Source organism: Notothenia rossii (genome assembly GCF_949606895.1).
Source record: "Notothenia rossii genome assembly, chromosome: 12".
Classification (NCBI taxonomy): Eukaryota; Metazoa; Chordata; class Actinopteri; order Perciformes; family Nototheniidae; genus Notothenia; species Notothenia rossii.
The window spans coordinates 1,107,349-1,134,469 of record NC_136911.1 but is presented as its reverse complement, the minus strand read 5'-3'; the positions used below and the strand labels follow the sequence as shown (position 1 = coordinate 1,134,469).

The window sequence follows — 27,121 nt, the reverse complement described above, 5'->3', positions numbered from 1 at the left end:
AAGGAGGCTAATGTTGGGCTATAAAGGAACTACGGCACGGTCACATGACTTCACGTCACCACCGCTAAGCTAATGCTAATGTTGGACTATAAAGGAACTACAGCACGGTCACATGACTTCACGTCACCACCACTAAGCTAAAGGTGGCTAATGTTGAGCTATAAAGGAACTACAGCACGGTCACATGACTTCACGTCACCACCGCTAAGCTAAAGGTGGCTAATGTTGAGCTATAAAGGAACTACAGCACGGTCACATGACTTCACGTCACCACCGCTAAGCTAAAGTAGGCTAATGTTGGGCTATAAAGGAACTACAGCACGGTCACATGACTTCACGTCACCACCGCTAAGCTAAAGGAGGCTACTGTTGGGCTTTAAAGGAACTAGAGCTCGGTCACATGACTTTAGGACTCATTCCTGCACCTCTCTAATATTATTTACCTCTGTTTTTGAACACTAAGATAAAGCCTAAGTTACATGTTGATTTCATGAGTGTTTTTTATTTATTAGCATGCTAACGTGTGTGTCGTTTCTCTGCAGAAATACTGTTGACCCTCATGGAGTCGTCACCTGAACTTCAGCCGGAGAGAGGAGCGTCGGCCCTTTAAAGAAATTGTACAAACATGTAACCAACAACCCCCGCCTTCCCCCTTTCTACCCCTGCTTTTTGGGGGGGGAGACCCCGGAAAGTGATGGTGGAGGAGAGCAAGCATTCACCATAGTGTGACTTCCTGTGGGGGGGGGGGGGGTACTGACCCTGGGGGTGTTTGGGATCTTCTTCTGATGAATGTATTCCTCTCAGTGGACAGCGGCCATTTACAATCTCATCTCAAAATGACGTACACTGATTTTCGTCCGGCCGGAAACGGAGACTCCCGCCGGGTTCTGCCTTTTTTTGTTGTTATTTTATTCTGATTATTTTAGTTGTCGTGAAGATGTAGAATGAAGATCTTTGAAAACACACTGCGGAAAATGGTTTGAGTGTATGATTAGACTAATTTAGTCAAGAGGTTTATATAGTGTATTAAATTAAGTTTTATTTTTCTGTATAGATTTTAATTATTGTAGATGATTCTTTATCCAAGTAGCAACGAGAGAGACGGAGATTTCTAAAAAGTGTGAAAGAAGCACTTTTGTTTTTTTATAATTTTAACAGTAACAGTCTTCAACTAACCTGAATCTGGATTATTCTTTGGTCCTGTCATTTCAGAAGAAGATGTCAGACATATGGTTTTAAAAATGAATCACAGAGATTGTACATACCAATAAGTAAGACGTTTCCTTTCCTATTTATTTCACCGCGTAGGGTTTGTTTCCCCGTCCGATCACGACTTTCTCGTGTGATGGTACGATGCGGGGGGGGGGGGTACGGGGGGGTGCTGAGTATACAGTGTACAGATTATCGCTTGCTTCTCTGCCTTTAGCATAGAATCACCACGAAAAACAACTCAACACAGCCATACACAAAAAAAAAGTGTGCTTTCTATGTCGTCTGGTCCTACGAGCTGCTCGGTGCAAACTGTTCCGGTGTGATGTAAACAAGCAATAACCTTTCTTTTTGTAATTTTTGTACAGTTTCCTGACTTAAAAAGGACACGTTTTTTGCTCCACGTTTGGATGCAGTATTACATTTTTTTATTGCAGTTTGTACCAGGAGAGTCTCCATCCACACGCAGCGATGTTAGATTATGCAGCAGAGGTCAGAGGTCACGCTTCACCCTGCTCTGACAAACACTTAGCCATATTTATGACCTCAGGCAGTTATTAAACGACTCGCTGCTCTTTCTGGGGAGTTCAGTGTGATCCGAGTCATCCTCTCTAACCTCAAAAATACATTTTATATATATATATATATATGTGTGTATATATATATTTATATATATATGTGTGTGTATATATATATATATATATATACACACATATACACAACCCAGGACAAACTTGGAGCAAGCCAAATGATCTTCACCTTTTTTCAATTGGATTTCTGAATTCTACCAGCTTTTATTTTCCTAGCTTTGAGGCCCGCGGAAAACAAAGTTGATGTCACTAAACAGGGTCCTAATGTAGAGAAGCAGGAAGTCATTCTGAATGTATTAAAGTCATTAAAGGATGTGAGCGCAGCTTTCCCATTGGTGTAAAGGAGACGACGCTGAATCTGAGAATCATGTTCTTTTTTGGGTTTTTTGCAGACGTCTCACACATTTTGATAAATGCTGTCTTGATTGTATCATACAGTCGTGCAGAAAAAGCCTTTTTGAGCCATTAAAGAAAAAAAAAAGAAAAAAAAAGAACAACGATCACAGCCCTTTGCAAAATTTCCAAAGATTGTCAAGATTTTGAAAAATAAAACGATTTAAAGCCATGTGGTAGCAATGCATTTTTTTAGCATTTATAATGAGGACGGGAGCAAATCAATGCCCCTAACAAATATCCAGGCGTTGGACCCACTAAAACTATTTTTTTCTCGTCAGCTTTTGGTTTTAAAGAACTTTAAATGCCCTTTTGTATTGTCTGCCAATTTCTTAGAGCTAAGATGCAACCTTGAAATGCTAACCACCCTTAGCATAATGCCTTAGATTTGTCCGTTCTTGTACATTACGCCGCTGTCTGTATAAATTTATATAATGACTTGTGTACAATATTGAACGGGTGCATCATCGCTCAGTTCATCGCTCTCTTGTGTTATTCCTCCCCTCCTCTCTCACTGTTTTTGATGATACATAGGGATATTGAAGCAATATGTAATATATGGACTTTCTGAAGAAAGCTTTGTGTTTCCCCCTGGTTTTTTTTTTCTGCATTGTTCACAGGAATCACACTGTATACCCGCATCCACCTTTGTACCCCTAGTGTGTGAGTGTGTGTGTGAGTGTGTGTGTGTGTGAGTGTGTGTGTGTGCGCGAGTGTGTGTGAGCGTTTTATGCAAAGTTAGATATACAAGAGAAACCACAGTTATGCAAGTTGTGAACTAATATGGCTTCGCTGATGCTATTTGCCTTGTAAATAAAGAATTCTGTTATTGCAGTATTTAACAGAGTGACTCTTATTTCTGTGATTTAAATATAATAACGCCCCCCCCCTCCCCCCCATGCATTGATTGTATTTCCATCATGAGTGCACAGAATATGTAACGCTTTATTAAAAACGGCTCAAAGCGACTAAATAACACTAATATTCAGTTATAACGTGTTTATTCCTGTGCTTGCTGCTTCCTTCTGTGTATTTGTTTATACATGTAAAGTGTATACTGCATAGTGATACTGCAAATAAAAAATATTGATTGATTGATTGAACGATAATTGGAAATAAGATTAAGTATCTCACTCGAAAAAGCACAGAGCGATTTAAACCCCTTAACATGTGTGATATAAATAAATTGTTTAATAGCGACAAGCATGATGCCAAACATAGTTTTCCACAGTTTTTTTAATTGCAATTAACAAATGATGTTAAAGGGCATAAAAAAAAGAATAAATAGAAGAAAAGTAGTTAAAATATCTCATTTTGCTCAAAATAGCTTGAAATAAAATGCAAAATTCAACAAGAAATGCTTTCAAAGTAACACTTCATTTGGTCTGAGTGCTGCTTTATTCTATGGATTTGTTGACATGGTAAGTGCATTGAATAAGTTTGTTTAGGGACAAGGAATAAACCAATGGCTCGTGACTCCACAGTTATCATTTGCATTTTAAAGTCAGATTTGGCCTAAAAAAGGAAAATGCATTTAAGGAAGCACTCGTATTTATTGTGCTTGTTGCTTTCTTCTGTGTATTTTTTACATTTTAAAGTACATTTGATAACTTCTTCTTTACAGGGACAAGGACAGAAATCAATGGCACATAACAGCATATAGCCTAGAGGTTTCCTTATTTGCATTTTAACCCCCACAAAATAATGATTTGGTTAAAAAACTTGCAGTAACTCATCAGGAAAATGCATTTAAAGCAGACCTCATTAGCATGTAGTCAGAGGTGTTGCAGTAATACAGGTTATTACCAGCTTTCTTTTCTTCTCCTAATTCACCACATCCAAGTCATAACAGCTCCATCTAAACTCCACGGGGGGGGGGGGGAGATAGCATCGCGTGCAGGGGGGTGCGCGTGCATTGAGATGCATGAGTCTGGGAGGACCAATAGGAAGCCTCTCCTGTAGAGACCTGCCCTCAGATGACCACCGACCCTCAGAGGTCCCGCAGCATCCTCTACATCCGGGCACTTTACACTCAAACCTGCAGCGAGAGGACATGAAGAGAGACTGTGGAACTTCTCTCAGGACTTAACAAGGTAAGAATCTTCTTTTTTAATATGTATTTGCACCATGTTCTCTTGTTTCTAATTCTTTATTCTCTGTATGTTTATGTTGCATTGTTTGCAGAAAGTTTATTGATAAAATTACGCTGTGGCTTCTGTGCATTTATCAATTAAATCATTTGAAAATACGTATTTATTTAAAAAAGTAGAGTTCATTGGGACGTTATTCCTCTCTGCATTGGAACTTTTTGCATGTAATTTTAGAGAAGATAAAATCGTCGAATTGGAAATTACGCACAACACTCCTATCTTAATTTCTCCTGTTAGTTTTAACTATTCTCTTTAGCTCATATTGCTCCAACGTGTCTCCTTCTCATGTCTTCATTTATTTTCCACCTTGACAGTAATGTGAGGTTTATAAAAAGCCTTCTAAAGATCGTCCGATTTCTTTTGGAGTTCCGCACGCTCTCATCTCCACTTATCCTTATTTCTCCTGTCAATTATAATTTCCTTTAAGCTCATACTCCTCCAGCAATTCCCTTTGCTGATTAGAGTGCATTGACGGTATTAGTGCAGTCTGTAAAACGCGAAAAAATAATATAAACTCCGGTTCGTCCAATTTCTTTTGGGAATTACGCACGCTTCCTAATTTCTCCCGTTAATTGTAGGTATCTCCTTAGCTCATATCCTTCCAATATGTCCCTTCCTCTTGTCTTTATTCCCTTTCTGCATTGGCAGTACCGTGGGTCTATAAAAGGCTTCATTAATGCTGACCTCTGCTCCGGCTCTCTGTGTGTAATTGGTGTCGTGACCCTGGTTTGTCTCTATTTACTGGCTGCCTGCTAAACGCTTCTTAAAAACATCTGATGTGTGTCCTCTCAGCTGGAAATACTGCACCGTGTGCCATCCCGTTAAACCGTGCACTGCTTTTACTTAAAATGCAATAAAGCTATGTACAGGATTTTAACTAGGGGTCTGGAGGACGTTTTCATTTTGAAATACATTTTAAAAAGTCCGGATAGGTTGGAGGCTTGATTCGTTAACAAAATATGTATCCTTACAGGAATTGCGGATCAATTTCGTTTCGTTTTAAATATTTAATTTGGATCCTTTGTGCTATTTCTATTCCTTCCTTTGAAATATGTGTTATTGTGATGCAAGCGTACATTGTTAAAGGGAAAATATCAGAATAAGACGGAAATAAAACAAAGAACATGTGATTTGAATATATCTGCATTTCCTGATTCAGTCGAGGTTCATCCAATTTAGATCCAAAGTTATTCTGAGTTGTGTTTTTGGAAAATTAAATTAAAAGGCTCTCTTATATTATAAAGAAATCAATCTGTGTGGTCAGCCTATTTCTTTTTTGAGATTTTAAGGACTATTAAGGTTAATAATTTAAAAGGAAATGCTATGGTCAGCCTCTATTGAGCCTTCCGTGGATCATTTGAGACACCAGACCAAAACAAACAAACAAACAAACAAACAAACAAAGAAACCACATTTTTTTGATACATCTTTCCTCATTCTGTCGAGGTGAATGCAATTTTACTGAGATTATTGTTCCCTCTATTTTGGATATTCCTTTTGGCTTGCTCACATTTTTAAAGAAAATCAATCCAGGTGTGGTCAGCCTGTGTCTTTTTTTAGATTCATTAAACTTTTATAAGGACTGTTAGGGTTACTCATCGAAAAAGGAAATCTATTTGGTCAGCCTCAATGGATTATTTGAGACAAACAGGGGAGTGAAAACCCCCAAATAAGATCAACAAAGAACATCATATTTGATAGACCTGCTTTTCCTCATTCACTCGAGGTCAATGCAATTCTACTGAGATTATTTTTAGCTCTCTTTCGTATTTGTTTAGCCTTCCTCACATTTTTAAAGGAAATCAATCCAGGCCAAAACAAGACCAACAAAACTAAATAAAACAAAGAACCACATTTTTTTATCTGCTTTTCCTGATTCACTCACAATTTTACTGAGATTATTTGTACTTCTATTTTGGATATTCTTTTAACCTTCCTCACATTTTGAAAGGAAACCAATCCAGGTGTGGTCAGCCGTGTCTTTTTTTAGATGTCTTGCATTAAACTTTCATAAGGCCTCTCAGGGTTACTCTGTAGTGGATCCTTTGAGTCAAACAGGGGCGTGAAAAACCAAACAAGACCAAAACAAACAAAAACAAACAAAGAACCACTTTTTCTTTGAATAAATCTGCTTCTCCTCATTCCCTCGGGTTAAGGCCGTTCCCTGACATTATTTGTAACTCCATTTTGTATTTCTTTTAGGCTTCCCCTATTTGAAAGGAAATCAATCAGGTGTGGTCAGCCTGGCTTTTTTTAGATTTCTTTCCTTCATCTTTTATCCCTCTCTCTCTCTCTCAGGTCTCCCCCTCCTCATGTCGGTGTCCCTGTCCTCCCTCCAGACCTCCATGATGATGATGAAGGGCTATCCTCTTCATCACCCTCATCATCGTCCTCTCCCCCATCCTCATCCTCACCCCCAATACATGGACTTCTTCCAGCACAACCTGCTCCACCCTCTGAAGTCTTTGGGCCGCCTGGTTTCTGACTCTCTGCAGGGAGGAGGAGGAAGAGGAGGAGGAGGAGGAGGAGGAGGAGGAAATCCACCTTTCAATCTTCAGGAACACATCCTCACCTCCTCCTCTTCCTCATACCTCACCTCAGATTTCTGCAGTCCGCTCAATGAAAGCATCTCTTCCTCCTCTTCCTCCTCTTCCTCCCCGCCCAAAGACACCCTCCTTCGGCCTCGCAGCGCAGAAATCTCCGGGGAGAATCGGAGTTCTTTTAATTTCAGCGAGGAGCAGCTCTTCATGGTTCTGTACGGATACTCCGGGGGTCCGGAGAGGAGCGGGGGCCACGCCATCTCCGGACTCACCCTGCCCGAAAAGACCGGTGAGAGAACGAGGAAATTATAGAATAAATCCTTTATTGTCATTCTGTCCAATGAGACGAGAGCTGCTGCTTCCTTTAAGGTGCCATCAAACATACAAACAACAAGCATGCATACTTCAACATGCAGATAGAGTTAAAGTGCAGGAATATATCGGTTTAAGTACAAATAAATATGTTTGAATGTGTGTACAAATATACATATATATAGGCCTATTGTGTCAGTGCAAGCTGGAGTTCAGTGCAATTATCTTTAAGTCTGATTGTCTTTGCTTTGAGATGCTCATTTAAGTGAACTAAGCTATATCACTTCTTAAAATGTAGCAAACATTTTAATTTAAATACTAGAAAAACAAATATCCACTGTCTGTTGACTCTAAAGAGAGTCCTGAATGACTTCTAGGTTCATTTAAGTTAACTTAGCTATAGCTTTTCTTCAAATGTAACGAGAATTAAATTAAAAATACTAGAAAAACAAATATCCTCTGTCTGTTGAATCCGAAGGTCCATTTCTAATCATTCATTATATTCAGTTGATCATCACTACCTGCTTAAATGACCCCCAGGAACTCAATGAACAAAACCTTTTCCTTCCAGTTCCTGGCTCTCACCACTTACCGCTGAACAAAGACACTCTGGAGCTTCCAGAAGGTAAGGTGCCCTTCATCACAATCTGCTTGATTGGTCTGCTCTCATGCTGTAGTGACTGATAGTTAACCTGGTTCTCTGGCTCTCTGGTTCTTCAGGGCTGAATCTGGTGCAGGCGTCCTGGGGAGACGTGTCTCACTGCGGTGTGTTCACGGACACCAACAACATCCCGAAGGGGACGAGATTCGGGCCCTTCAGAGGAAAACTAGTGAACACCAGCGAGATCAAAACGTACGACGACAACACGCTGATGTGGGAGGTAAGGACTTTCCCACCGGTCGGGTTTTATATATAAATCTCTCTTTGGGCTGGTTTCCTCTTATATTTGCACATATGTGTAAAAAACTATCTATATGGCCTCCCGAGAGTTTGTTCAGATGCTCGTTCCTAAAGCGAGAACTGAACTAGGTACAAAAAGCTTTTCAATGTGCTGGAATACAGTAGGAGCTCAATGTTTTCAATGTTTACTTCAGATTAGCTCCACGTCAGAAATGATCATGCTTGTCATATGTCTCTCTCCATAGAGGCTGAATCATCATGTTAATCACATAGCTATCATATGCCTCAAACAGTCCTGATGCTCTTCTAGGTAATCACACATCCTGTCATGTTCACAGCTGCAGTTGATACCTTTGTTAGCATGTGGCTCTCATGTTGGAAGAGGACATTCAGGATTTTTCCAACCATAAAGAGATTCTGATTCTGAACTTCCTCTCTGTGCTTCCAGGTGTTTGAAAACGGCCGTCTGAGTCACTTTGTGGACGGTAGAGGGGGGTCTGGGAACTGGATGTCTCTGGTGAAATGCGCTCGTTTCCCAGAGGAGCAGAACCTCACGGCGGTACAGATCCAGGGTCAGATCTTCTACGAGGCGTGTAAAGAGATCCGGCCCGGACAGGAGCTGCTGGTCTGGTACGGAGACTGTTACATGCAGTTCCTCGGGATCCCCCTCACCCTGAAAGACCCCCGAAATGACGGAAACGGCACCGTGGAACCTCCTTCTGAAGGTCAGCATAAACTCTGCAACACAAACACACACACACACACACACACACACACACACACACACACACACACACACACACACACACACACACACACACACCTCTGGTTCTTTTAAAGGTCTCCTATTATCAGAGGTGGGAAGTACTGGAGTATAATTACTTTGTTACTGTACTTAAGTAAATTGTTCTGGTACCAGTACTTTACTCCAGACTTTTTACTTTGACTTCTGACATGTTGAACTCAAATACCTGTACTTTCTACTTCTTACATGTTGAACTCAAATACCTGTACTTTCTACTTCTTACATGTTGAACTCAAATACCTGTACTTTCTACTTCTTACATGTTGAACTCAAATACCTGTACTTTCTACTTCTCTCATTTTCCAAACAGGCTGGTTCCTTTAGTCTGAATGTGTGTTTGGTGCGTGATCATTATTATTTAGAGTCATTGCGTGCCTATTGATTTGAACACGATCCGTGTATCCATCATTTCCTGGTCTTCTCTAAAGAAGAGGGACCAATGAAAACGTTGTCATGTTGCCGTTGGTCACCATGGAAACATTCATTAGCTAACAATGACATTATTGTTCTATTAATATAAAGGGAGGTCAGGTACTCTTTAAAACAGCTGCTAGTTATGGGTACTTTTTACTGAAGTACATTTCAAAGTTCTTTACTTTTACTTGAGTAAAGAAGTTCGGTCAGTACTTCTACTTTCACCAGAGTATTTTTAAACACGAGTATCTGTACTTCTACTTGAGGAAAGGATGTGTGTACTTTTGCCATCTCTGTCCATCATGCAAAATGCACTTGCACTAAACATCACTGTATTTCTTCCCTTCCTGCAGATTCTGGCGAGGGGTTCAAGTGTGACCGCTGTGGGAAGGTGTTTGCCTACAAATACTACAGAGACAAGCACCTGAAGTACACTCGCTGCGTGGACCAGGGCGACAGGAAGTTCCCGTGCCACCTCTGCACACGCTCCTTCGAGAAGAGAGACCGGCTGAGGATCCACATCCTGCACGTGCACGAGAAGCACCGGCCGCACAAGGTACTGAAACTGTGATGCATTTACTGCAGGGTGTGTTGCTCATTTCATTTCTACTCTTATCTTAACTTATCTGACGATGCTGCAGAGATGTGCATTATTGCATCTTAATGTTAACGCTCATGTGGTGCTGAAAGAACAGCAGAACCATTTATTAGTCCTCTTCCAAAATGCAAATGTGTTTAGTTTAGTTTGGTTAAAATGCACTGTGCTTAGTATTTGTAATACTTTTTACCTGTCCACTAAAATAACCTTTATTATAGCCCCTGACATGCATTAAACTAAGCTAAACTAAACCAACACATTAGATGCATATAAATCCACATCTACTATGCATACCACTCTTATTATAGTGGATTCATTTCTGCAACAAAAAACATATATTGGTTTAAAATATCTTCCAGAGAGAGATATGACAAATTGAAATAAGTTTGACTCGTTAATGTCTTGTATCATGTATGTCATATAATGTATTTTATTAACGTGTGTGTGTGTGTGTGTGTGTGTGTGTGTGTGTGTGTGTGTGTGTGTGTGTGTGTGTGTGTGTGTGTGTGTGTGTGTGTGTGTGTGTGTGTGTGTGTGTGTGTGTGTGTGTGTGTGTGTGTGTGTGTGTGTGTGTGTGTGTGTGTGTGTGTGTGTGTGTGTCCTGCAGTGCTCGGTGTGTGGAAAGAGCTTCTCTCAGTCCTCCAGTCTCAACAAACACATGAGGGTTCACTCCGGAGAGAGACCCTACAAGTGTGTGTACTGCAACAAGGTGAGAGGAGGACACTTCATTTGAACTTCATTTTAAAAACAGAGACAAATAGGCCGCAATTATCAGATTGACTACACCCTAAACCTTTAAACAGAAATGTAGATAAAGAAATAGATATATTGGATTAGCACGTGTCAAATAAGGAAATAAAAGAGAATAATTTTAAAGAAAAAGTCAAATCCACTTTGCATTGATTTAATTTAAAGGGCCTTTCTCAAGAATTAAAGTAAGGTGTACACGCTTTTATATAACTTAAATAACCACTTTGTATCGATCATATACATTACAACTGAATTATTTACCTTACTGTGTTAGTCAATTTAAAAACAACTTAAATAATTATATATAATATGATTTAAAATGTGCATGTCCCAATACTTCAAATATGTGTTTTCAAAAAGGACTCACATTTTTATTTAATTTCTTTAAAAAAATGCATTGCTGATTCTGAACAGTATGCCTCCTCCTCTTCCTCCTCCATTTACTCCTCCTCGTGTCACGGTGCATTTTCCTCGCGCCCCTTACCATTGTTTTCGGGGGGCTTGCACGCGCCGCGCAGACACTTACATGCTAATTATCGCCAGATGTGCCCCCCCCCCCTCTTTGTCTGCAGATTATTTCTGAGTTTACTGCAGGAGGAAGAAGTCTTTGTGTCTCTTCTTCCTCGTGTCCTCCTCCTACTTTTATCACCGCGAGGGGTTCAATAATCCTCTTCATCGTCATCTCTTAATAAGAGAGGAAGGATGCATTTAAAAACGGTGGATAAAGAAACGGAAATTAAAAAGTTTGACTTGTTTTATTAGATTGTATTTCCCCTTTATTCAAAGACACTAAGTGCTCCGTAAAGACTAACATTATCTACGAATATGAATAAGCCAACCTGTAATAAGGGTAACGCACAGAGGTGTTTTATTTAGTTTAGTTTGTATTTATTTATGTTCTTACCTATTTTGATTTGTTGTATATTTTTCGCCTAGCGCTCCTTTTCAATAATCGTTACATAAAGTCAGTAAACGGTCAACATAGATGCAATGAGATGACATTTTAGCCTGAAGTAATCTGAACGGATGTACATACAAATGGAAACCAGCTCGAGTGCGCTAGAATTTGAAAATACACAACCGAAAAAAATCTGCCCCTTCCTTCAGACTTCCTCCAACACACACGCACGCGCACATGACCAATGAGGGTACGAGATAAATGTGTGCACGAGATAAATGTGTGCACGAGATGGAAGGCTGACAGGCAGGTAGGCCATCCAGTTATTTTAGCCGGGCCGGCTCAGATGATTGGTCGTGCTTTTTACAGAGCCACGGCTTCCACAGTTGACATTTTATGTATTTATTGTCAAAGCATATATTCATTGCTATCGGGATGTTAAGAGCATTCCATGGAATATAAAAAGTGTTTCTGAAGTGAATTACATACCCCACCTTTAAGAGGAGTCTTGCGTAAAAACGTGCATAAAGAAACTGAAACCAAAATGTTAGACCCGATTTATTTGTGATAAATAAGTGTTTCATAACGTAAAACGGTCAAATGCAGAAGCTAGAGATAAAGAAGCCTGTTTCCACTGCACATTGGCCATTAAACCGAACTCAAAATGTAGTATTTAAGAGATTTAAAGCTCATTTGAAACTAACGCACAGCATTAACAGCGGCTTAAAGTGAGAGAATCTGGATTTTTCTTGGGGGTTTCGTTTCTATGTTCACTGTTTAATCGGGTAATGTAAGGTAATAGAAAAACACCTGGCACTTTGTAAAAGCACTGAATAAAATATGTTTATCCTGCGATCATTTCCTGCTGTCAAAATGTGATTTAACACAGCGAGAGCAGAGTTTAAAATAAGAGTTAGAGGGTTTCTTTAGTGAGAAGGGACGATCGCGTATAGGCTTTTAGCTGTGGGTAGGAAAACGGAAACACAAATGGACTCGTTTTCTTTGCTATCAATAGTAAGATATAGGTTAAAATGCGTTATATTATGGAATACATTAATATATCTTAGACATCCCGATAGCAATGAATACATTAAATGCTTTGACAATAAATACATTCATCTATGGAAGCCGTGGCGCTGTAAAAAGGACGACCAATCATCTGAGCCGGCCCGGCTAAAGTAACTGGATGGCGGCCCGGCTAAAGGGCCTTGAATCTCGTTCACAAACTTATCTCGTGCCCTCATTGGTCACGTGCGCGTTCGTGTGTGTTGGAGGAAGTGTGAAGGAAGGGGCTGGTTTCTCCATTCTTATCTACCCTACCTTTAACCTTTTTTATATCACCATATTTTATTCAATATTCTCCTTGGATAACTTTGTATTTTCTCCTCATTGCATTGTGAAGCACCTTGAGATGACGTTGTTTTTAAAGTGTGCTTTCTAAATGAAATGTATTATTATTATATTATTATTATTATATCACTGTCCTGTCTTCTCAGGCCTTCACCGCCTCCTCCATCCTTCGCACGCACATCCGGCAGCACTCCGGGGAGCGGCCCTTCAAGTGCGCGCACTGCGGGAAGGCCTTCGCGTCGCACGCGGCTCATGACAGTCACGTGCGGCGGACTCACGCGAAGGACCCGCCCCCCCCCTGCGATCTGTGCGGGGCCAACTTCAAGGAGGACAAGGAGCGCAAACTCCACATGAAGAACCACCTAGGTGAGACATTATTTCATTTTTTAAATTCATTTTTAAGGCCTAACAAGCGATTTTTTATTCGTATTAATATTTGTTTACATGTATTTTAATTTATATTATTGTTTGTATTATTAGTGTTATTTTATTATAATTGTATTAGTAATATTTTATTATTATTATTATATAATTTTAAAAACCTTTTCTTTGTCGTTTTTATTTAATTTTACGGTTATAATTTGGATTTCAACATTTGAGTTGATCTAAGAAACAAGTGAAAAATGTATTTGAATATAATGAGAAGAATATTTTACATTATCCCATAATAAGGAGTTATAGAATGTGGGAATCTAAATATATTTTTAGTGCCACGTGTTGATAAATGAATGTTTTGTATATATGCAAGTCATTTAAACAATTACATTTAAATACATTTCAGGGTAAATCCATGCATTAATGCACTGCATATGGGACTTTTAATATACAAATGAATGCTTGTTAATGCAGTTGGTTCCATTCTTCAAGTATATCATTGTTTCCTGTATGTAAGGCTGCAAAACGAAAGATGTATGAAATATGGTCACTTTATTAAGCGTGTTTGTCTCGCTCTGCAGACAGACGAATCCCGGACAGCACCGTTCTTCCCATTTCTCCGGACGCTGGACTTCTGGAGAAGGAAATTCCCAAATCACAGAAGACATTTCCTCACAGCGGGATCACGGTTTTAAATCAGGAATATCGGCCCTGGAATTAGATGAACTGTGAACCCTGAGGTGTAAGATCACAGAAAACATACCAGGAGAGAGAGAAACATCAATCAGAGGGTTTTCTGAATGTAAATGCTGCTTCATAATAAAAAAAGCTCTATAATTAAAAGTCTATTTAAATAGGCTTATCATAATTTAATTTGTAGGCAAAAATGTCTAAATCTATTTAATATATGTTGTTGTTTGTTGTCTTAAACTCTGTTTTGTGAACCACAATAATAATAACAACTTTTGTAATTATGTGTTCGTGCATCGACAAACGCTTGAAAAGCTATTTTTATCATTGTGGGTCTGAGCCTATTTGTGTATAAAATGAATTGTTGTCTTAATTTATTCTGTATAATAATGTTTTGTATGTCCGGCTGCAGAAGCTTTTGTTTATCTGAGCTTTTTCACGATCAACAAATAAAAAATCAGCGCATGGAAAACAAATTGTTGCTTTTGGTTTATGAGAAAATGAGAATAAATGGGTACGAATTTAATTTAACAACAAAAAAAGTCCCTTTAAATTATTACACATTGTAGTTCATGCATATATTTATGGCTTAAAGACTGAATGATTCGATCCAGAAATGTCTCAAATAACAGGATAATTTCAAAATAAAGGGCACAGACTTTATTCATTCCCAGCAAATTAATGAAATTACATTTTATTCTGTTACGCCATCCTCGCAAACAAACTCTCAGTGTCCATCAGTCGTGTTCAATAATTCAGATAATGCTCTCTGTGTTGGTTAACATATCTGCACTTGTGTGTGTGTGTGTGTGTGTGTGTGTGTGTGTGTGTGTGTGTGTGTGTGTGTTTAAATGCAGTTTGTTGTGATGGATTGGAGTGTGCACGCTGGCAGTAAAATGAACAAACCCCTCCGGAGCTAATGAATGAGAATAGAGTGCAGCAGTGAGGTGGTCTGCTGGAGACAAAGAGCTCAGCGTGACGGACATCTGCCCCTCACCAACTGCCCACATGTGTCCACACATCATCTCAGACAGGGCAGGAAGACGTGAGCGGAGACTTTACTCAAGTGAAAGTCAGTTATTGTCATACGAGAAGTCCCAGGCTCCTCAAACAGTAAACACATTTAAGACTAAAACTGGGCAAGAGAAAGGAGGAAGAAGTGCAAATAGTATTTCATGACGTAAAAGTATTTCCCTACTGCTACTCAAGTCAAAGTAGTATTTCCTGACGTAAGCTCAAGTGAAAGTAGTATTTCCTGACGTAAACTCAAGTGACGTAAGCTCAAGTGAAAGTAGCATTAACAAAGTGCAGGACACTCTGATACACGCACAAGTCCTGCAAGAAGAGAAAGCATGATTAAAAGTGTCAAAAGTCAAAGGAAATCATGTCCCATTTCAAAATAAAACAAAATTGATGCATTATGTTTTCATCACTTGACTTTATTTTCTGTAAAGTTCAACATTTACCTCTTAGATCGAGTCCAAACCAAAAAGGTGTGGTACTCAACTAATATACAGCTTCATGGATATACTGTGTGTGTGTGTGTGTGTGTGTGTGTGTGTGTGTGTGTGTGTGCGTGTGTGTGTGTGTGTGTGTGTGTGTGTGTGTGTGTGTGTGTGTGTGTGTGTGTGTGTGTGTGTGTGTGTTAGGGTTAATTTGAGGAAAGCCTCTCTTGTTCCAGCTGTCAGCAGCGTGAGGTCTGACGGAGGAAACAGTGTCCATCTTTTGTGTCTCTGCTCTGAAATGTCACCTTTAACCTCGGGGTCAATTCACACTGAGACATGAGGCTAAGTGAGAGCTGACACACATTCATCTGTATGAGAGGAGGGATAAAGCAGAAAGCGAAGGAAACAAGAAGATAACTCGGATGTTCTTGAGATACTTGATGTGAAATCTCCCTGTTTTTGCCACAACATGTTTAAATCAGACGTATTGTTGCGCTGTGTGTTTATTTTGTGCACCGGATGGACGGCAGGCTTCAGGCTCAGAGGTCTCCTCCTCTCTGAATGTCTATCAGCCTCCCTCTCCCTTCAAATAGCCGAAATATGGATGCTTGAACAAGTGTAGATCACCCTGCGCCTCCCATGTTTACAACCCCCGAGGTCCCATCAGGGCCCCTCTGTGAAAAGAGAGGACCCTCCCCTTTGTGGAGGGGAAGGGAGAGGGAAGGACACAAAAAGAAAGACAGAAGGAGAGACAAGGACAATGATCTGCCAGAGCTGAAATACTGACATTGTTAGCGAGCCGTGTTAAAAAAGACTGGTTTTACTAGCTCCTCTGTGATTGGCTGCTGATTGAGCTGCTTTTAGTTTTTTAGCTCCCCACAAATAAAACAAACTTCCAGAAAACCTGAGGTCCTCAAACTCTACTTGTGTTTTAATGTCTTCAACGCTAAGTTCTCTTACACTGCAAAAATGTAAAATCTTGTCAAGTATATTTGTCTAATTTCTAGTCAGAATTTGTCGTTAACTTGATATAAGACTTAATAAGTGAAGTCTTGTTTTTAGACGAGGCTTCTTTTTAAGTCAAAGTCTCTTAAAAACATCTTATTTTATAGGAAAATCTCCACTAACTAAAATCAGAAAGCTGAACATGTCTAAGCATTTTTTTCTTTTGTTACAAATTCCCTGATATAGTTCAAAATAAGTTTTCAGCTAAATACAAGATCTCATTTATCTAATCATCCCATCTTTACTTCAAGACATCTTACCAAGCCATTTTGTACTTGTTCCATTGGCAGATTTGTTCACTTATTAAAAGCGTAAACAACTTGTTTTTATCATACATTTACTTGTTTTTGGAGCAGCTAAAAACATTACTTTTTTCATCTGCTTACCCAGAAGTCTTTTAACTTGTGTTAGCACCTTCTGTATTTACAATGTTGTGTTTAAACTTTATGAATCTGTTATTACATTATGTTTATTTATTGTGTTCCTTTCTGTTGTCTTCTGCGCTTTGAATTGCCGTCTGAAAATGTGCTTTATAAATAAACCTCTCCAAGGAAACAAAAAGAAAGACAGAAGGAGAGACAAGGACAATGATCTGCCAGAGCTGAAATACTGACATTGTTAGCGAGCCGTGCTAAAAGACTGGTTTTACTAGCGCCTCTGTGATTGGCTGATTTAAGACTAGGGCTCCAGGATGCAGGAATTTTGATCCGTGCCGTTAATGCGGATTGATTTCACACTTAACCTCCTGGCATCAAGCCTCCAGAGGGCCGTCCGCCACATTAATCTCTGTATCAATGTGATATTAATGATAGCCGCTTAATGGTTTCACTGAGGCATTACTCTCTGCAGAATAATAATGTGGTATTGATATAAAGAATGACTGCTGCACCACCTGTGAGCTGCAGAATGGAGAAATGCATTTCTTCCTGATGGAGAGATCTCTCTGTCTGCTAAGCTAGTGCAGCTGAGTGGTCAAATGCTCTGATGTATTAGCCCCTATTGATTTCCTAATAGCTGTCAGTGTGCGTGTGTGTGTGTGTGTGTGTGTGAGTGTGTGTGTGTGTGTGTGTGTGTGTGTGTGTGTGTGTGTGTGTGTGTGCGCGCCAGACTCTCAGCTGATGGACTCATAAACTCACCACAGCTCTGCTCCATCTGCGCCTCAGTCTGCTTCAAACCACACGAGAAACTCAGCGAAGACGCAGCAGAAGTAGCCTACGAAGCTTTCAACTTTTTTCCTGGCTAATTTTACAGTGTGTGTTAAACCCTAATATATCTATCTAATATATCTGAACATATACCATTTAAAAACATACTTTATTTCATGGCATTCAGACTCAGCTGATTCTTGCAATTTATTTAACCAGGAATATTCCAATTGAAATGTATAATCACATAAAGGGGTCATTGGCATTGAAATAAAAAGTTGTAGTGAAAGCTTCGAACACAAATTGTTGATTTAAATAACGGACACCAATGTGTACCATCACCCTGGATATTTAACGATTTCTTAAATGGTACGCTATTCATTTATTCTGCAAATGTGTGGAAGAAGATAACTGAGGTCTAAAGGTGAGGATACGTTTTCTTACTCAGAACAAAGTGTTCCAAAACTATGTAAAAAAAAAAGCGAGATAATTAGACAACTGCACTTTTATTTACTGTATTTCTCGTATTTATTTATATCTCAATTACATTCATTTTTAACTTTTTTATCGTGCATGTAAATGTTCTAATAAATTGCTTTAGTTTGAAAGATGTTACACAAGCAATAACCTCATCTTAATTCCTTTTATCTGTTTTTCTCCAGTGTTTGGAGCCATGCCTCCTCTCATGTGATCAGAGTCACCTCTCCAGAACAATGTGAGAGAAATCCTCTGAAAGGCTGCAGTGAGCCTGAGATGACCGGCTTCAGGACGGAGCTGTTGTTATCCACGGTGATTTCCACGGGGAGCAGGAGACACACATCAAACACTGTCTGCACCCAGTGTGTGTGTGTGTGTGTGTGTGTGTGTGTGTGTGTGTGTGTGTGTGTGTGTGTGTGTGTGTGTGTGTGTGTGTGTGTGTGTGTGTGTGTGTGTGTGTGTGTGTGTGTGTGTGTGTGTGTGTGTGTGTGTGTGTGTGTGTGTGTGTGTGTGTGTGTGTGTGTGTGTGTGTGTGTGTTTTCTAGGTGGCATTGATGAGTGAGAGGCAGATGGCCTTATCCTGCTCTGTGGGGGCTGGTGTAGGTTCCACTGTAGTCCCGTGGGGCAACATATTTTGGCCCTAACCCCACCGGCCCCCGACACACACACACACACACACACACACACACACACACACACACACACACACACACACACACACACACACACACACACACACACACCATCCATCTATCCATCTTCCTTCTCTTTTATTCATCCACCCCCCTGCAGAGAGAGTAAATCTTGTATGTTGTCGTGTGTTTTTGTCATGCGTGATGTTAGAAAGTGTTTCAGGCTTCTTCTCTCCATGGCGCTGCGCTTTACAAAAGTTCCCGGTGTGCTATCTGTGTGTCATTATGCACCCAACTGTCTGAGTGATGGAGCAGCTACTGTTACAGCACCACACACACACACACACACACACACACACACACACACACACACACACACACACACACACACACACACACACACACACACACACACACACACACACACACACGTTAATAAAATACAATATATGACATGGTACAAGACATTAAGAAATTACAGCCTTTTCTTACAAATAGCCCCATGCATATTCTGTATCTGTTCTGACAGAGCGTGACGGTGTGTGACAGGCACCTTGTGGTTGTGTCGCCCCCTGTGGTGCTGGGCTCTATTCTCAAGCAATATCTCTCAGTGGGGTCTCCACAGGCCTTTAACTGATACTGTAGCACGGTGGGACCACATGCTGACGCGACACACACTGAGCATGGTGCGTGCTGGGAAATTAACCCCAAGAAATCTATACATTTGGGAATTTCTAATCCACTTTGAGATGAGTAGCTGCTGCAGGGATGTAGTCTGTGTTGGTCCCTGAAGGCAGCATCTCTCTGATTCAATGGGATTTCGCCGTGTGATTTTGGATTATTGCAGAAAAGAATCTCAAATGTTTTATGATACTTACACATTTTGTTTAGCGGGAGGTCACATGACCACCGCTAAGATAAAGATGGCTAATGTTGGTCTTGATGACTTTTAGTTGTCTCATTTAGACACTTGTAAGAAACCGTAATTTTTAAATTCACCAGTGGGGTATTTACTGACGTATTTTATGTCGTAGATCAAAAGGTTGTAGAAAAAAGGGAATCGGAAGTGCAAAAAAAGCCTATTCATATCCAGGTTTTAGGCCTAGCTCCTGCAGAACTCTACAGTCAGAGATCGGAGGTGGGTTTTAAATGTTGTATTTGAGAAAGCCTGAGATTGAGTCCTCTCTCTTGGTGAAAGCAGGGCAGCATGTGTTGTCCCTGAGGGAAGGATTTACAACATATGGACACTGTACTCCTGCCACATGCACATCCATGCACAGCGAGGTGACCTCTCTGCCTCTAAAGATGTCTCTGTTGGTTCAACTAATCCTGACTAAGCTGTCCATTTGACTCACACTCACAGGGACTGACGTATGGCCGACATCGACTGTTTGCTCTCGTTACTGCCGGAGGGGGAGGACGATGTGTAGGTTTTACATATCTGAAGATTCCCAGCCTCTTGAAGTGGATTAGCCAACAAGCACTCCTGTCTTTTCCTCACTTCTTCTTCTCTTGTTCCTGCAGGAACGGTCACACTGGACAGCTGGTGATTGATCTCCCTGTAAAACATTATAAGTGAACCACACAATGCACCAAAGCCCAGAAAACCAAGCCTTAAATGCACACAAACTCCAATAAATGGACACACATATCCATCTGTAGCTGTCTGTCACATCTAAGAAAGTTAACAGCGCAGAGACAAGAGAGGAAAAGTGCTTTCTCGGCGTTAGTTCCCTCCTCCTCCTCTCATTGGGTTCTGAATTTGTGGTCTAGTTTGTCACTTTAGATGACCTCCTATGACTCTTAGCATATTGTCATACAGAAGTGTTAATCCAAAGGTGTTTAGATATCTTTAAAGTTGACGTAGCTGGCTTTAAATTGGGCAATTATGACACAGTCGTTAATGTGTCGCGGTATGAAATCTTGCAAGAAGATCCGGCCTCGTTATAAGCTAAGTATTTAGCCATGACATGTATAATATTTTAGATATGTCACATTTCCTCAACTCCAAACATACTCTGGAAACACCGGCCATCCTCTCAAGGCTTGGTTATCAATTGTTGCCCTATGTGACATCACATTTTAGTCACTTTGACACAAAAACATGTTTAAATAAAGAAGTTTCCCTTTAATCAGCGGCTGAAATCAAGTCCTAACATAGATTTCTAAACAGGATAACACTCAATCAATCAATCAATCAATGTTTATTTATATAGCCCAATATCACAAATGTTACATTTGTCTCAGTGGACTTCACAGTTTGTACAGAATATCAGTATGACAATACGACACCCTCTGTCCTTACACCCTCTGTCCTCAGACCCTCTGTCCTTAGACCCTCACATCGTACAAGGAAACACTTCCAGAGAAACCCCACAGTTTAAAGGGGAACATGGGAGAAACCTCAGGGAGAGCAACAGAGGAGGGATCCCTCTCCCAGGACGGACAGACGTGCAATAGATGCCGTGTGTAAATTGAAAAGATAATACATTTGCAACATAGGTAGACCAAATGTTTTGAAATGCATGTGTGTATAATAAGAAGATGAATCCACGAGGATATCCATCCAGGACTTATGATCCAGGACCACAGCCACGACTCAAGATCCAGGACTCGCGATCCATGACACAGGACCGCAGGATCATCCATGACTCCGGATCCCGGCGTATATAGACACCAAAAAGAAAGACATTTGGGGAAGCTGGGTTAATCGGAACATGAGAGTACACAGGTACAGACAGAGAGAAGGAAGAAGTAAGATGTCCCCCGACAAACTAAGCCTATATCACTCTTATCATGCATGCAGCTACAGCAACAGGCTAGTTTGATGCTAACACGTTGATGTCAGGATCAATGTCCTCCTCTTCCAGCCTTTCAAACCCACAGGTTATTTAGTCTGTGCTGCTACTCTCCTTTGTTCAAGGGACAATTGACCGTGACCCGGGGGCCGCTCCCTGAGGCCTGCAGAGGTCAAAGGGGAGCGGGGTGAGGATGTTTAGCAGCTAGCTGGAGGACTGACTGACTGTTTAAGCACCTGATGCTCCGCAGCGTGGAGGCAGTGATTCAGCAGAGTGCTGACAGTGATGGAGGACGAGGCGCCGCTGAGTGCACTACCACAGCTAAGAGTTTATGTTATCTGTTGGTTTCTCATTCTCCCCCCGACCCTGAGTCATGATGGCTTTCTGACAGTAGAGCTGGAAGACAAAAGCCCCCTCGTCCTGTTGAAACATTCATGAAGCCTTATGACCCTCTCCTCCACCTAATGTACCCTAACATGCCTTTATGGCTTCCCTCTAGCCTAGCACCACCTTAGTGCTGCTTCCCGGCATCTAACTTCTTAACACCCAGCCACGTCCTCTTTTAAGCCCTTTCAGCAGTCTGATGGAGAAGTTTCGCCCTGCAGGATAACAGAGATGGTAGAAGTACACACATCCTTTACTCAAGTAGAAGTACACATACTCGTGTTTAAAAATACTCTGGTGAAAGTAGAAGTACTGACTAAACTCCCTTTATATTAATAGAACAATAATGTCATTGTTAGCTAATGAATGTTTCCATGGTGAACAACGGCAACATGACAACGTTTCCATTGGTCCCTCTTCTTTAGAGAAGACCAGGAAATGATGGATACACGGATCGTGTTCAAATCAATAGGCACGCAATGACTCTAAATAATAATGATCACGCCACCAAACACACATTCAGACTAAAGGAACCAGCCTGTTTGGAAAATGAGAGAAGTAGAAAGTACAGGTATTTGAGTTCAACATGTAAGAAGTAGAAAGTACAGGTATTTGAGTTCAACATGTAAGAAGTAGAAAGTACAGGTATTTGTGTTCAACATGAAAGAAGTAGAAAGTACAGGTATTTGAGTTCAACATGTAAGAAGTAGAAAGTACAGGTATTTGTGTTCAACATGTAAGAAGTAGAAAGTACAGGTATTTGTGTTCAACATGTAAGAAGTAGAAAGTACAGGTATTTGAGTTCAACATGTAAGAAGTAGAAAGTACAGGTATTTGAGTTCAACATGTGAGAAGTAGAAAGTACAGGTATTTGAGTTCAACATGTAAGAAGTAGAAAGTACAGGTATTTGTGTTCAACATGTAAGAAGTAGAAAGTACAGGTATTTGAGTTCAACATGTAAGAAGTAGAAAGTACAGGTATTTGAGTTCAACATGTAAGAAGTAGAAAGTACAGGTATTTGTGTTCAAAGTGTAAGAAGTAGAAAGTACAGGTATTTGTGTTCAAAGTGTAAGAAGTAGAAAGTACAGGTATTTGTGTTCAACATGTAAGAAGTAGAAAGTACAGGTATTTGAGTTCAACATGTAAGAAGTAGAAAGTACAGGTATTTGAGCTCAACATGTGAGAAGTAGAAAGTACAGGTATTTGTGTTCAACATGTAAGAAGTAGAAAGTACAGGTATTTGAGTTCAACATGTAAGAAGTAGAAAGTACAGGTATTTGAGTTCAACATGTAAGAAGTAGAAAGTACAGGTATTTGAGCTCAACATGTAAGAAGTAGAAAGTACAGGTATTTGTGTTCAAAGTGTAAGAAGTAGAAAGTACAGGTATTTGTGTTCAACATGTAAGAAGTAGAAAGTACAGGTATTTGTGTTCAACATGTAAGAAGTAGAAAGTACAGGTATTTGAGTTCAACATGTAAGAAGTAGAAAGTAGAGGTATTTGAGTTCAACATGTAAGAAGTAGAAAGTACAGGTATTTGTGTTCAACATGTAAGAAGTAGAAAGTAGAGGTATTTGTGTTCAACATGTAAGAAGTAGAAAGTACAGGTATTTGTGTTCAACATGTAAGAAGTAGAAAGTAGAGGTATTTGGGTTCAACATGTAAGAAGTAGAAAGTACAGGTATTTGTGTTCAACATGTAAGAAGTAGAAAGTACAGGTATTTGGGTTCAACATGTAAGAAGTAGAAAGTACAGGTATTTGGGTTCAACATGTAAGAGTACTCCACTACGTCCCACCTCTGCAGGATAATAAGAAGACCTCCATCCCGCAGCAGGTATGTGGATGGGTCTCCCTGACCCCCAGTGTCATGTTCTTCATCTTCCTGATCCTCCTCCTCCTCCTCTCCTTCGTGGTGGTCATTGACAGTCTTTGTAATCGGACTCCTCGGGGATGCATTGATCTGTTAAGATTGTCACTTTAAAGAAGCCCCATTAGGGTTAAAGGTCTGACAGTTGATATCAACATCCTTTGGTGTTGTGACGCAGGAAATAAAGGACAGAAAGGTCTGTGGACGGAGGCAATCCAAATATCTCTCCTCTTACATGTAGGGCTTTTCATCTATCTGTGAGTCGTTCAGTGTTCGAGATAGACGCTGTCTTTCTGATCAAATGGAACTAAATGGCTCTGAAAAATACACAAACACCTGTGTCTCTTCCTAGAAAAAGTAGAAGATAGGTCCTTATTAAAACTCACCTTCTTAATATAGCACCTTTCATTTAATCATGTAGTGCTTCACAGAGCTAGATTAATGTAGCACGGACAAAAAAAGGAAAATAATACAGAGCTTTTTGCAAAATACAGCAATAAAAGGTGAATAAAAGTCACTAAAATAGGTATATTTTGGAGCTTATATTATAGAAAAAGACATATCAACATCCGATAGCTCCAACATTATGCAACTTAAACTAAAACTAGATGTATAAATAGCACAACATGTAAGAGAAACAATATTTCGATTTGCAGAGACTACTTTAAAACAGAGTGCAAAAGTGAGTCCCTGACACCGAGTGTGTTCCTTTATCGAGCAGATTGACCTCCGCTCGTCATTGGGTCTGGACACTGTGTCCTCTGTGTGTGTCCAACCTTTATCGGTGTGTGTGTGTGGCTACGCTGTGTGTGTGTCTGCAGGGAGATCTGTCTCTCCTCGGCCTCCCCACTGTGTTTACCTCTCCGTGGTAAAAAATGCCATATGCTAAATGCTCTTGTGTTACGGCTCTGGTTTCCGAGCTGCCCCACACACACTCCCAACATCAAGCACTGGCCGACACATAAGCCGAATCACGGCCTATAAAGTGGAGCAGCATTGATCTGTTTATGCTTTTTGAACAATCTCCCAACACATGAGATTCATCTCGGCCACAGACAATCTTCTGATGGTCATTGATTCATCTGGTAACACCGGGACAATTAATTAGAGCTGGCAATCACTGCTGCTGCTTCACACAGTCAATCACTGTCCAGCATTATCACTTACACAGGGACACTTCAATAATGCAATAATGCAACCACATAAATACTGCGGCTGGTTTATTAATCCATACACTCTATAGATATAGATACATCAGAATCAGAATGACTCAGAAACTAAACTAAATGAAATATTGAAAACCGCAAAAACACAATTTACAATTTACATTTACTAACTCTGTCTGTTTTTGTCTGCAGATTTCTCCTAAATTAACCAAGAGTAAGCATCACATAATGCCTCATTTGCATATTTAAACATAACATGTCAGAAAACTTGTAATATAAAACATAATTGTGTTAATGTCAGTAACGTAATGGGTAAGTTTCATGGTGATATCTGTTGGTTAATTGTTTACCCTCTTGTTGATACTACAGGTCCCAGACTGCTTTATTGACGGTGTTGTATTGACTGACTAATATGGCTCAACATACGGTAAGAGTCGCTCCATACCTCTGATAATGTGCATTAATCAGAGGTAAACTGCCGAGCTCTGCACATATTCTCCTCACTTCAGGATTTAGAGGAGCTTGCTAAGTGTCTTTGAGGATAAAACGTGTTCCTGGCTTTCTTTTTTAATGGGTTTTGTAAAAGAGATTCCTCTACATGTCAACCTTCTCTTCAATCTTTACATACAAAACAACGAACATGTCAAAGCATATATCCAGGCACAAGTATATGCAGACAATGCACATGTGAAACAGTGATTTATATAATGCTTATCATTGTTGTCTAAATAGACAACAAAATACACTACTATCTGATCACTTTCTAAATTCATTTATATGGTAGTGTGTTTTTGTTTGGTCCACTTGTCAAATAACGGATATCAAAATCGAAAAATTATTATATCAAGATATTTCCCTCAGTAATTAAATAATTATAGATATGAAGGTGTCATAGGTTAAAATAGTGGTGACATTCAGAGCATTGATAGACATCCTGTGATTTATCCACCACAGCTTTTGTAATAATACAAACATCAGGAAAAGACAGAGAGTCAAATGCTTTGATACACATATTTAAGACTACAGCCTCTTTATAAGTGGGGTTGTGGATCCATTAACCAATTGATTAGAAGTCCTGTTGAACCACTTATCCAATGGGACTCACCTGTTGTTGTGCTGTAGGTGACATGTGTTTACCTTTCTGTCTGCAACTAACTGATTCAGCTGTAAGGCCTATGCTGATGGAAAACTGTATAATCTATACATGGGTGTAATGTAAGTAGGCTACATATACTCAAGCACTGTAGTGTACTTAGAGAAACATAATGTCACTGTTTGACTCAAAGATAAGTCCTTTTAATGCTACTTGACTTGTATAATGGAGAAGTGTGTCGCTGTCAGTCGCTTTGCTTATCAAAATACTGCCCTTGCACTTGTTGCTAACCGTATTGCTAACGTAATGCTAACGGCTAACTGCTGCTAATACTAATAACCAGTATTTACCTGCAAACTAAATCATATTTTAAGGAGAACATGTTTCCCAGAGAGTTTTTTTCCTCCCTTGACTCTTTTTGTTTTACAGTTAGACAGAAAGCTTTACTTATTTTATAGAGTTATGGCAGCTAACAGCTAACTTACGCTAATAGTAGCCACCATAAGCTAGTTAGCTGTTAGCTAAGTTAGCTTTGTTTGTTTTGCAGAACTGGAGCAGATCCGGCTTCAGAAGCTTCTACGGACCGGTGAGTTATATTGCTTAATATATCTCATGTTGTTTCTCCTGTTGGATTTCTAGCTGTTGGTAAAGTTGTCAAATTTAGCATTTTTCTCACTATTTAAAAAAAGTATTTACTCATCAAACAGAATCAGAATTCCCGGGGACAATTGGGTTTTTCTTGAAAAAAATGAAATAAACGAAAATGAAATAAACGAAAAGATAAATAATTCAAAATATACAAAATAAACACTAGACGCTAATCTAATAATATGGAAAAAAAACAACTAAATAAAATTGAAATAAACTAAAGATATTCATAACAAATAAGAATGTAAAGTGTCCAATACAAAAAAAGTGTGCACATTGTACTACAGTAAAATAAATATAACAATATGTACTGTGGTTTATATTAATGGATTAATTAATAGGGAAAATAATTTGTGAAATACAAAAAATAACCAAAATAATACAGTTAGTCGAAAATAATTTTAAAAGATCCTGCTTTTATATTCATGCATGATCAAATATATAGCAGGCTCAGGACATGTGTCTGCATTTAGCACTTGTGTTTA

General features: G+C 39.7%; 2 protein-coding genes across 5 annotated transcripts in view; both read left to right on the top strand.

Annotated features, from left to right (window-relative positions):
• ncoa2 (nuclear receptor coactivator 2) overlaps positions 1-3,287 on the top strand; it is an 82,083-nt gene extending 78,796 nt beyond the window's left edge. For all 4 annotated transcript variants that reach the window (XM_079660906.1, XM_079660907.1, XM_079660904.1 and 1 more), the window contains one exon: positions 543-3,287. In XM_079660906.1, coding sequence (XP_079517032.1) covers positions 543-554 — 12 coding nt within the window. In that variant the 3' untranslated portion in view covers positions 555-3,287. The remainder of the gene's footprint in view (positions 1-542) is intronic.
• Positions 3,288-6,654: 3,367 nt separating this feature from the next.
• prdm14 (PR domain containing 14) lies at positions 6,655-14,379 on the top strand (the record flags this gene model as incomplete). The annotated part of the gene is made up of 8 exons (XM_079661815.1): positions 6,655-7,171; positions 7,766-7,819; positions 7,915-8,075; positions 8,544-8,820; positions 9,668-9,870; positions 10,520-10,621; positions 13,057-13,276; positions 13,867-14,379. 8 exons carry the CDS (start codon positions 6,655-6,657, stop codon positions 14,004-14,006), a joined length of 1,674 nt encoding a protein of 557 aa, XP_079517941.1. The 3' UTR covers positions 14,007-14,379.
• Between the last annotated feature and the right edge of the window lie 12,742 nt (positions 14,380-27,121).